Raw genomic sequence first — 13,462 nt, 5'->3', positions numbered from 1 at the left:
TGAGTTTCATGATTGAAGAGGATATAAGCTGGAATTGATCCAAAGAGACAACATCTCCTGATCTCAATGAATCTCCCAATTCTTATCTACCACTTTCTTTATAGCTTGCTTTTACATTCTGCAATTCCCCATTCTCATTTACAGTTAAGTCATTTATGATTCTGCACTTTATATTCTGCCATTTCCATTTACGCACTTTATTGCTTTTCCTTACAGTTTATCTGTTTACATTTCTGCCATTTATAATTCTGCAATTACAATCTATCTGTCCCGCTTGACTAATTCATCAGTTGATTAAAGTTGTTCAAATTTATTAATCTCTGTGGATACGATCCCACTCCACTGTGGGTTATTACTTGACGATAATTTTGGTGCGCTTGCCAAAAGAGTGGATTCATAATAAAAACAAATTATGGGGTGTGAATTCCAAACTCGTCAAGTTTTATGGCGCCGTTGCTGGTGATTGGTTTAAATTTGACAGCAATTAAATTGATTGGAGAGCTAGATTAAGCAATTTAATTTCCTTGTTATTCTATATTTTTTAGTGCTCTTTTATTTTTTTCGTCTCTATTCTGATTTCTATCCTTTTTTTAGATTAATTTAGTTATCCATTGTCCATATTTTCATCCTTCTAACTGTTTGATTAATTGCATCAACAAAGCTAACCACTAATCTCAACAAGATTTTTTTTACTTCACTTGTTCTCTGCTAGTTATTCGCTAAGTGTATGACAGGTAGAAGAGGAGGAACTGTATCTCCATTCGAAAGTGAACCTGAGAGGACCTTGCTTAGATTAAGGAAGGAAGCAGGAGGCAAAGGCATAGTTGGAGAAGAAGAAGTGGAGGAAGATTTAGAAACCACTATAGAGGAAGAAGCACATAACCATGTTGGAGAGGAAGCTGGCAATCATGTTGGGCAAGAAAGGAGAGTTTTAGGCTCCTATATCAACCCAAATCCAGGAAACTGTGGCAGCAGCATTCTAAAGCCAACAATCCATGCCAATAACTTTGAGTTGAAACCTCAACTTATCACACTTGTCCAAAATAATTGTTCATATGGAGGAGGTGCCCAGGAGGACCCAAACCAACATCTCAAAACATTCTTGAGGATCTGTGACACTGTAAAAATCAATGGTGTACATCCGGACACCTACAAGCTACTTTTGTTCCCTTTCTCATTCAGAGACAAGACAAGCTACTTTTGTTCCCTTTCATCACACTTTTGTTCCCTTTTGACCTGGTATGGTTCGTGGTGGTTTACCACTTGCCCAGTGTCGAGATGTATGTGAGGTTCGAGGTAGTGTACCGCCCACATGTTTTTAAAAGAGGATGTTATTTGGGGTTTGTGATGGCGTACCACCCACATGTTTTTAAAAGTGAATGCTTTGTGGGGTTCGTGGTTGTTTACCGCCTACATGTGTGTGTGTTATTTTCCAATTGAAGATCTTACGAGGTTCGTAGTGGTATACCACTCGCAACGGTAGGGTTCATGGTGGTGTACTGCCCACCAGGTGGGGTTCGTAGTGGTGTACTGCCCACTGATTTTCAAGAGGACGATATCCGGGTTAGCTACTAGATGTGTCAGACTCTGGAAAAGTAACCGACACGTGAGCTCACAGTCAGTAGGATAGGCATGCATCATATTGCATTTGTTTGTCATTGTTTGGGAGTGCTTAAATTGTTTTGGTTTGCCTATCTAAAAAGTTCTGCTTAACTGGTAACTGTGATATTTGCTGTAACTGTTTTTTAAGTGTGTTTGCCTTGTATTTATTTGTACTTGTGACTAATTTCTGTTTTGAGTATTGGTGGTGGATTGATGATAGCGGTCATGAGTTTTGTTGGGCCGGAGGCCGAGATTTAATTGTATATTGGGCCGGAGGCCGCGACGGGTGAGTTTGGGTTGATTGATCCCTTGGTATTTACATTGAATATTATGCCTACTTATAAAAATGGAACTTTTATGAAATTAAGATATGGGTGTTGGAATTTTGGATTTAATTACATGTCGATGTTTGAATAAATTCATAAGACAACGACGACTACTGAGCTTTTAAAACAGTTTTCGTTAAAAGTATCTTCTCATAACAATTTTCAAAATCCTCTACTGAGAACCCTTTCAAGGATGATGTTCTCACCCCTACAAACTTTCCTTTTTAGGATATGGACGCAGAAGTCATGAAGAGTTTTCCTAGTTATTGTCGCGATGTTTTGTATTGGTTTAGTTATTATTTATTATTTCCCCGCCTTTATCTTTCACAATTTGTAAGAGGGATAGGATTTTTTTTATGTAAAGCTTGTAAGTTAATACTATGTATATGGTTGTAAGTATGTATTTATGTTTTGTTTTAAACGGTCTTTTGAAAAATACAGTTTAAGTTTTAAACAGGCTCATATTTTAGTATTAAATATTTTAAGAGTCTTCGTAATACCCCAACTATCAGAGTGGCGCAGTCAGAAGCATGACATTTTGATAGTTAAGATGTTACAATCTGTGTATTAATTTTTCTTAGGGACTAAAATGTCTATTTTTAAAATTTTTAGGGACTGATTTGAATAATTATTCTAAAATTTTTAATTATTTTATGTTTTTTGGTTGCAATTAAAAATAGCATTTTAATATAAATTTATTTTTAATATAATAAAAATTTTACTTATATTTATTAACTAATTTTAGTAAATAGAAAAGATTTATAATTTTTTATGTATTAGTATTTTCTGTATTTATTTAAAATATATTATATAAAGTCTAACAATATTCTTTTTTTATAGCATCTTTTAATTTTTGTTTAATAAAAATTAATAATTTATAAAAAAATGGCACGTTCAATCAACACGACACCAGACAACGAATATATGAATTTAAAGATATGGGATCCAACATATATATAATATAAAGTATTTTTTATATAAATTATAATGATATTTTAATATTTTATTAATATTAAAATATAAATTAATTTTTTTAATTATCTTAATATCTTTATTTAAGGACAATTCTACATGGTCAATAAATATTATTATTTTTGGCCAGCACTTAGTCAGTAATCCCAAGTAAGTGATTCACAAAACAGTCAACAATAATTTGTTTTCATATTTACATATATTTTGCATACAAGAAATATATAATTTGTACTTATATTTATTAAAAATTTTACATACATGAATTAATACAATTTTACATTTAAATTTTTTAGAATTTACACATATAAATTAATAAATTTTTTTAATTAAAATAATTTAGTATTTATGCTGAATAAATAATGACTAAAAATATTAAAAGTTGTTGACTCCAAAGATTTTTTTATTTAATTATATAAAGTATTTAATTTTTTGTTTTAATAAATAATAATATATATTATTTTTAAATTTATTTTAAAAATATATATTAAAAATAAAATTAAATATATTAAGATACAATAATTTTTAAATGTGTCAAAATGTATTTAAAGAATAAATTTTTATTTTCTATTAATATATGATTGAACATAAAAAAAAATAAGCATACCTAAAATATGTTTAAAATTATACCTAATGTAATTTATTATGTACTACTCTTGTACTCTCATATATATATATATATATATATATATATATATATATATAACATAATTAAAATTTAAAAAATTTAAAAATTAAATTGAGACCATTAAAATTTTAAAAATTAAATTAAAGCTCAAATATAATTTTAAAGATTAAATTAAATTTTAAATTAATGAGATAAAAAGGTTTTATATCATGGTGCTTATTTTTATTATACCTAATATATTTTATTATGTACTATATATATATATATATATATATATATATATATGTTAGAAAATTAATTAAAAAATTTAAAAATTAAATTAAAATAATTAAAATTTTAAAAATTAAATTAAGGATCAAATATAATTTTAAAAATTAAATTAAATATTTTCTCTTAATTCAGTATAGTAATTAATACGTTCAGTGGTCAGAAAAACGAAAAAAAATTAATACATTCATACTATCTTGGAAAGAAACTTCCTCCTTAATAATCATCAATGGTCCAAAGTCCAAACCATTATAAATACATATACATTGCACGCAAAACAAATCAAGTTCGACTACTATTTGCACATTTCCAACATCCAAGCCACATACACAGCTTAATTAAATTTCCTTTTTTCCGCCTTCATCCCTTTAATACCTGCGTTCCATCCTCTTCTTCTGCAATAGCGAAGACAACACAACCAACCATGAGTGACACACTTCTCTTTGCAACAACTCCAAAACGCAGCCGTTCCGACGACACTGGCAGCGGCGATGCCAAGAAACTATCATCTGCTGCCAACCGCCATGACCCCGCTGCTGCCCTTGCGAGTGCGCGGCACGAGTTCGGGGAACATGGCGGTGTCAATATGTCGATCGAGGCTTCCGCCACGTTCACGGTGATGGAGCCAGAGACCATGCGGCGGATGTTCTCTGGAGAGCTTGGCCCCGACGGCGACTACTTCATTTACAGCCGCCACTTTAACCCGACGGTGCTCAACCTCAGCCGTCTCATGGCCGCCCTCGAGGGAACCGAGGCCGCCTACTGCACTGCCAGCGGCATGTCCGCCATCTCCTCCGTCCTCCTCCAGCTCTGCTCCAACGGCGGTCACATCGTTGCCTCCCGAGCACTCTACGGCGGCACTCACGCCCTCCTCCGCCACTTCCTTCCTAGGTATTAATTAATTAGCACTCTAAAACCATACAAATTCAAATTCAGCGTAGAGAAAATCACGCTAGATCTTGACTCACCGTAACATTACTCAATTTATATTTCAACGTCGTATCTGAGTCTAGACGGATTAAATTAATTTATTAAATTAATAAATTAATTAATTAACTTTCATTTGTAATTATTGTTTAAACGGATTCTGTTGAAACTAACTTGTACTAGGGCGTGTAACATTACGACGAGTTTCGTGGATGTTGACGACGTGGAAATGGTGGAGAAGGCTATTGTGGAGGGGAAGACGAAGGTGCTGTACTTCGAGTCGGTGTCGAACCCAACGCTGAGGGTGGCGAACGTGCCGGAGCTAAGTAGGGTGGCGCACCAAAAAGGTGTGACGGTGGTGGTGGACAACACGTTCGCTCCGATGGTGCTGTCTCCGGCGAGGCTGGGTGCTGACGTGGTGGTTCATAGTATCTCCAAGTTTATCAGTGGTGGGGCCGATATCATTGCAGGTTTGTTTTCGTCTTTTACCTTTTTGTTTTTTATTTTTTATTTTTTATTTTTTAAAAAATTTGAATTTTCTTTTCCTTTTTCTTCATTTTAGAAAACAATTTTTTATTTAAATTAAATAAATAAAAAATTTATAAAAATATATAAAATATAAAATAATTATGTAAATGTACAATGTATCACATTTTAATTATTATAGTTTAAAAAATGAATAGATCTCCGATATTTAAAACCGAGTATATATTACAAGAATTAAAATGGGTTTTGAATATCCGATATATCTGCAAAATTTTTAAAATGTATTAAAATATACATAAAATTTCAATTGTCGTCTTAGTAGCTGTATGTGTATATAATTGAAATTGTGGCTGTGTTTGTTTGATTTTTATTTTTTTATTTTATCTAATTAAATTTAAATAATTTTAAAATTTTAAAATTATAAAAATATTTAAATTAAAATTTAGATGATTATACTTTAAAATAATTAATACCATAACATAAGTATATTTATTTTTATTAAATTAAATTATTAATTTAAATTTTTATAATTTTAAAATTTAAAATTATTTAAATTAAATTGAATAAAATAAAATGATAAAAATCAAACAAACATAGTATCAATTCAATTATATACACTAAGACGCTAATTAAAAGTTATTTGAGATATAAACACTTTAAAAATTTTGCACGTACCTTGGATCTTTAGTACCCATCTAATTCTTGTGATGGAAGTCTGAGTACTTGATATTTATTTATTTTTTTGAAACCTTCTTGATATATTATGTATTTATGTAATTATGTTGTATTTTATATTTATTTAATTTAAATAAAAAAATTCACTCGAAAACTATGTAATAAAAAAATATAAATTTTTAGGAAAAGTTAAAATTCCATTTGAGAAATAAAAAAGATTTTAAATCTTTTAATATAATAAAAAAAAGTACATTTATCAGCATGAACTAAAGATTAGATCAAACACATCATTAGTACCTGAATCTCCAAAATAATGGGATATTAAAATCATGAAAAAAGATAATGTGCAGGTATAATTAGAAAAATCTTGGGAGTGCATTACTTAAAAATACTACAAACAAAAAGTTTCAACAAAAAATATGAATTAAACATTTAATTGCATAAAATACTAAATTAATATTTTAAAATTTATATTATAAAAATAATTTTAAAATATATTAAGACAAACATAATTTTAAAAAATACGATCAAAAGTATAATTAAGTGTTTATTTATCATGTGATATACATTAAAATTTTATTATTTATTATTTAGTTATTATTTTATTTATTTTATTTTATTATTTATTATTGTTTAAGATTTCATGCATTGAACGTATTGGAAATATTTTTTTTTCACTCTCTTGCCGCTGTCCCTATAATATTTAACAAAATCTTAAAAAGAATGATACATATTATAACATGATTAATAACTTTGTAGTCAATATAAATAAAATTAATTAATAAAACATATTATTTTTTATTTTTTTATTCTCTTAAAGATGGTGGATTCAAATTTTATTATTTAGATACTATTTAATAATTTTATCTTATTTATTATTGTTTAAGATTTCATGCATTGAATGTATTGAAAAAAAAAATCTTTTCACTCTCTTAGGGCTGTCTCTATAGCATTTAACAAAATCCTAAAATGAATGATACATATTATAACATGATTAATAATTTTGTAGTCACTATAAACAAAATTAATTAGTTAAACATTTTTTTATTCTGTTAAAGATGGTGGAGTCAAATTTAATAAATAATAGAGAAAAATTGTATAACATATTTATAAAATAAAAGATTTTAATGCATTAGGTGAAGTAACTAATTAGTTTTTTTTTTTAATAATAAGTGAATACAAAAGCCACCATCCCTTACATTGATGAGTAAAAGATCAATAATATAACTACATTTATAATTTTAAAAAACACTTTCAATTTTTTATTTTTGAAAATTGTTTTATTAAGTAGTACACTAAAGAAAAGTAATAATGTCAAAGTTAAATATAATTTTTCTCAATATTTGTATGAACGAGTCCTGTAAGATAATGTTTTAATAAAGATCATAACAAGCACGTGAGTCCTTTTGTCTAAATTGGTGGATGATTGGGGGCCACAAGCCGTGGGAATATGCGATTGATTCATTCCCCTTTCCCCATGATAATCTAGTTTTTAATTACATAAATCAAAACAGATTTGATATTTGTAGTGACTACTTTTCTTGGTTGTGTAGTCTGTCCTTACATTGTTACTATAATCTTTCTTTGTTGGAGAACATGCTCTATAGGACAATTATTAAATTAAAGTTAAATCAATTAAATGGGACTCCTTTATCTTTTGATACATCCATGACAACTCTCTTACTCACTCACCATATAGTATACCACTATATTTTATCCGCACATCAAACTGCAGATCCAAATAAGTTGGGTGTCCCACACATTACTATTAATTAATATAAAAACAAGATTTGTGATTAGCTATTAAAACTTTTACAAATTACCCAACTTTAGGTATTTGGTAGTTATCATCATCATCTTTATTAAAGACATGAAACCTTAACGGACAACGATAGTCCCACTTCTTCGAGATATCAATTACAACGACAGTAGTAAGATACAATATTTTCGGGGATATACTTTTTTTTTTTAATTTTTTTTAAAATTTTAAAATATTTTTAAATTTTATTTTATTTTAATTTTATCTTAAAATTTTTTTATTTACATTAAATATATTATTAATGACTAATTTTTTAATGAATTTAAGATTAACTCAGTAATAATTTCACATAAATAAAACTTAAAACACAAATTAATCAAAAATATATTTAATGCAAAACAAAAATTTGAAAGACAAAATTAAAATAATATAAAATTTAAAAATAAGCTTTATCTTAAAAAGAGAATAATGATGCTAGTAGTACAAAATAATGAAAAAATTTTTTTAAAATAATAATGTTAATAAAATAATAAAATAATATTTTAATTATCTTTAAATTTGTAACATATATTATTTGAATCTTATTATTTTAATTTAAAGATAACTAATGTTATATATTTTTTTAAAGTGATAATATAATTTTAAAGGAGTAAGATCTTAAAATAATATATTTTTTAATATTTTTCTTTTTATTTAATTAATTATATTTTAAAAAAAATAATATTTATATTTCTAATTTATAGTTTTTTACACGAAAGAAAAATACAATAAATTTATACGTTTTAGATCTACAAATGTATAATAAAAGTATTATTTATTTATTATTAACGACATAGATGTTTAATATTTAGTACTCCTTCGGAAAATCAAAATCAAACAAACATTAGTCTCATGCTTAATTATTAAAGAGAGTGCACAGTTTACACACGACCTCGACTAAGCCACCTTTGGACTATGTGATCACCGTTCGTACTACCACGTGAATGATCTTTGTCCTTTTCTTCTGTGTCTATATCATTTCTTTCATTTTCCATAATACACGTGTTTAGGTTGTCGAAAAATGTAGAAGAACATGTCATTTCTACGTGTCCTGTCACATGATATCTTTTATCTAATCAAATTGTAATGAAATAAATAATGAATAAATAACTAGAATGATATTTAAAAAATTAATATCATATATTTTTATTTTTAAAAAAATTTTAAAAATATTGAAAATTTATTGTCTTCATAAGGTAAATTGATTTTTTTCGTTTTAATTAATTTTAATATATATTAAGTAAATAAATTTATTTAAAATAATTTATTTGAGGACTAATTAATATTTACTAAAGGTCAATTTATTTGAGGACTAATTAGTATTTACTCTAAAATAATTTATTTAAAATAAATTATTTTATAAATTTTGATATTTATTCTAGAAAACAAAAAGTTTTATTCTAAGGATAATAAATTTGGCGTTTTATTTGGTTTTGTTAAAGGTAAAAAGATAATTTATCCAATATAATCGGAGAATTTGATTACTTTGAGGTTTTTTTTTTTCAACCCCAATCTTAATCATTACATTCATGTATTATACATTTATATACGCTATATAAATATATATTATTAATATGGTTCTATATTCTTTTAAGAAGATTTGAATTCGGTGCAGCTTTATGTGAGGCAAATAAAATTATCATCTGATCCAGATCTTGACTACATCACTTTGAATTTTCTTCTTTTTTTTAGTTAAGTGGATTGGACAATTCCAATCCTAAATATCACAACACACTTACACTATAGACTCACTCACATAATATTTACAAGTTCATATTTAACTCTTTGTATACTCACCAAAATTTAAATTTGAATACAGCATATTAAAAAAATGTATGGTTTTCTAGGCATCAGCTGCCATCACTTTGAGTTTCAAACAAAAGAAAATTCACACCTTTGGCGTGGGCCGTTCGATTGTTGATCTTTTCCAAAACTGATGGATTTTGTTTTTGGCGACTCCAAATCCTAATGGATGCATTAGGCTATTAAGAGTTACGACCGTGTTTGACCTATTAATGATGCTATCATTTTTTACACTTTCTCTTATGATATTATAGTGTTACTTATTCAACAATTCAATTAAATAATAATACATTTTTAGGAAACGATTAAGCACAGCAGAATTTATTACATGAATTCTAATTTCTTCTCATTATTTTTTTGGACTTATCAATTCTAATTTCTGGATAGGGGTTGTGTGCGGGCCTGCAAGCCTAGTGAATTCAATGATGGACCTCCACCAAGGGACTCTAATGTTATTGGGCCCAACAATGAACCCAAAGGTGGCATTCGAGCTCTCAGAGAGGATTCCTCACTTGGGCCTAAGGATGAAGGAGCATTGCCACCGTGCACTTGTGTTTGCAACAAGGCTGAAGAATCTGGGCTTCAAGGTCATATACCCAGGCCTTGAAGACCATCCCCATAACGAGCTCTTGAAGTCAATGTATAACAAGGAGTATGGGTTTGGTGGGCTTCTTTGCATTGATATGGAGACAGAAGAGAGGGCCAACTGGCTCATGCACCACTTGCAAAACCATGGGCAATTTGGGTTCATGGCTGTGAGCTTGGGCTATTATGAGACCCTAATGTCATGCTCTGGGAGTAGCACAAGCAGTGAGATGGATCCTGAGGAAAAGGCCCTGGCTGGAATCTCACCAGGCCTAGTTAGAATGTCAGTGGGCTATATTGGGACCTTGGAACAGAAGTGGAGTCAGCTTGAGAAGGCGCTTATTAGACTCCAAGAACATGGGCTCAACAAGAATTGAAGCACTCTGCATTAATGTTTCACTGTTTTGTCACTTCTTTTAATGCAATAATAAAGCTTGTGTTCAAGATCATATGTACAAATATGTTTATGTTTATATTTTGAATTTCGTCCATTAAGACGTGGCACTTTAATTTTTGTGTTAGGATTGCTAAGAGTAGCGTGAAATCGAATTTATTCTGGTATAGATTTGACTCTAAATATTCACCCGCTGTTTTATAGACCTTAATTTAGCTTAAAATCCGATAATTTTTTTTTTCCCGACACAATTATATCAGATGGTGAAAACTTAGTCTGAAAAAAAAAAAAGCTCAATTAAAATTCTAAAAAGGACGATGTTCTTTTCTCAAAATTACGATAGGTCTTTTTTGGCCTAAAATTAGTAAAGTAACAAATATGTATTATGTTTTGAATTTCATTAAACACTAAACAAAAATCCGATAATAAAGAGGACTCAAGCACAAATGCAATGCAAAAGACTAGAGAGAATGCGACAATCCCCATTGAGATTTGCTGCACTATAAGACTATGTTTGGAAAGGAAATTCAAATTGAGATTGAAAGACCAAAGATAGAAACTAAATTAAATTTTTATGTTGTATTTAGTATAAAATATATTAGATTAAATTATGTTTTAATAATATATTTAATTTAAGACAAATATAAAATTAAGTGATAAATTTAAAATTAAAAAGTTTAATTGAGGATACTTTTAACAAAATATGTTATTAAAATTTTAGTATACGTCTCCAAAAATTTTAATTTTTTGTGTTTTTACTTTTTAAAAGTATTGAAGAAAATAAAATTTTGTGTAATAAAACTAAAATTTTAGTTTCAATTTCTGGTTACTAAACACAATACTGAATCCTAGTCCTTTAATACTAGTTTCAATTTTTGATTTCTGAAAACAAACTACTTAAATTAACACTCACTACTTCAAAAACATTATATAAGACTAATAATTTCAAAAATATAAATGAATAAAATAACATTTAAATAAAACCACATCATAAGCAATGGAAATTTCTTTCTCATCCACGACAAATCTAGGGCATGATGCTTGTGAACAAAAAGAAACGAGGTCATGAAGAAGAATTGATCTGGTGTGTGCGCCATAACCCCTAATCCGCATTTTTCAATTTATAGTTTAATCGGGTCAAACTAGATGATCCAAACCTTGGTCCTAATCTAGTTGAATGTTTTAGCCATGTCAAATTTTTTGGTTTTGAATTTGATTGGATCTAAATGAAATCGAGTCAAATTTAGCCTAAAACAATTGAGACCGAGTCTGGACTTTAGATCGAATCGGACCATGAACATTTCTATTTTGTGAACCACGTTGCGTTGCGTTATTGGATGAGGGGTTTTGGATAAAAAGAAAAACTTAGATCCAATTAAAATCAATGGTATTAAGACTAAGGTTTTGAGAATCGGATCGATTATCAAACCGTTCTAGTTACTGGTTTATTAATTTATTGGTTCAATTAGTTTAACCGGTAATTTAGCCGAAAAAATCGTTTTAGAATAGAATAATAAATAAATTATAAACAAACGTCCTAAAATATAATTATAGTGTAATATATATCTTAAAATATCTTTAAAATTTAAAACACTGCATAAAATATCATCAACCAAATTCATATGATTTTATCAAAATACAAACTCAAAAGTTAAATAGTAAAAAAACATATCTAAATATTAATCCCAACATCATGATTTATCAATCATCAAAATCTGCAAGAACTTGTTGCAAATTTGCTTTGACCTACAGCATTCTGCAACAAACAAACCAAAACATTAACCAATAATCACAAAACACTTAACCTTCACTCAACAGTTACAAATAAAGCCAGCAATTATAAACATAAGCACATTATAAAATATTCCAAAACCTAAACCTACGCCTAGCAAAACTAGCAATTACAAAACAAAGGCATCAATAAATTTGAACAAAAAAATTAAGAGCCATCAGCAACTAGTAATTGCAAAATAGAGCCATTAATAAATTTGGACAAAAATTTCAGACTAAATCAATAAATTTGAAACAAAAGAGTTGAAAGAAGATGCTGATAAAATAAGTTAGCATCAACACGAGGTGTAGTTACTATAGGAGATGATTAAAGAACACTTTGAGGTTGGCTCTCATACAACACTCACTGTGACAGAAATGGCAGAAAAGATTGATGAGCTGGTCAACAAAGTGGTCAGCTTAGAATCCACTGTTTCCTCACAGTTAGCTCTTATGGTGAGATGAAAAGCACAAACTGATGAACTTAATGCTCTTATTAAAGTTCTTGAATATGATAACAGTAAAACAAGTTAATGCTCTTATTAAAGTTTTTGACAAAAATTTCAGTCTAAATCCAGCATTTACAAATCAGTAAAACACTAAATCAGACTATCAAAGCCAGCCATCCGTAAATTTGAAAAAAAATTTACAGCCATCACCAACTAGCAAATACAAGACAAATCCATCAGCAACAGGCAATTACAGAAGATTACAAGAAAAAAGGAACCACCATGATTGAACAACAATTTCAGAACTTCAAAAGAAGAAGCGGAGGCCACTAACCTTCAACGGACGGCAATTGGCAAGACGAGGTGATAGGTGAGACGACGGCAAGCGGCGACCCGATGGCGAGCTACTCCAAGCCACTGACAGAGAAGCCAACGATGATGAAGACGATGTGCTGAGCTATCTGGGTTCTGCAAAACGGGGAAGAGGAAGAAGCGACGGTGCTGAGGAGCTTGGAACGGCGGCGGCAATGAGGGGCTAGGGTTTTGCACTTTCAATTTGCTTCAGAGGTCTCACTCTCACGGAGTGCACAAATTGGAGGAAGAGGGGAAAAAGTGATTTGGTTCTCGAATGGTTCTGTATTTCAATTTTTTTAAATAAACAAAACGGTGTCGTTTTATCCAAACCAGTCGATTACCGGTCCTGTCCAACCGACCAGTTCTCGGCCGGTTCGGCGGTTCTCTTCCCAACGGTTATAGACAGCGGACCGGATCGCTTTTATCGCC

General features: G+C 29.4%; 1 protein-coding gene across 1 annotated transcript; it reads left to right on the top strand.

Moving 5' to 3' along the window:
• The first annotated feature begins 4,068 nt into the window (after positions 1–4,068).
• On the top strand, positions 4,069–10,570 carry LOC130950577 (methionine gamma-lyase-like). Its single transcript, XM_057879108.1, has 3 exons — positions 4,069–4,683; positions 4,903–5,189; positions 9,869–10,570. Exons 1-3 carry the CDS (start codon positions 4,217–4,219, stop codon positions 10,441–10,443), a joined length of 1,329 nt encoding a protein of 442 aa, XP_057735091.1. The 5' UTR covers positions 4,069–4,216; the 3' UTR covers positions 10,444–10,570.
• Positions 10,571–13,462: the final 2,892 nt, after the last annotated feature.

This window comes from Arachis stenosperma, chromosome 9, assembly GCF_014773155.1.
Source record: "Arachis stenosperma cultivar V10309 chromosome 9, arast.V10309.gnm1.PFL2, whole genome shotgun sequence".
Taxonomy (NCBI): Eukaryota; Viridiplantae; Streptophyta; class Magnoliopsida; order Fabales; family Fabaceae; genus Arachis; species Arachis stenosperma.
The sequence above is the reverse complement of the archived record's forward strand: the minus strand, read 5'-3'. Positions and strand labels throughout refer to the sequence as shown.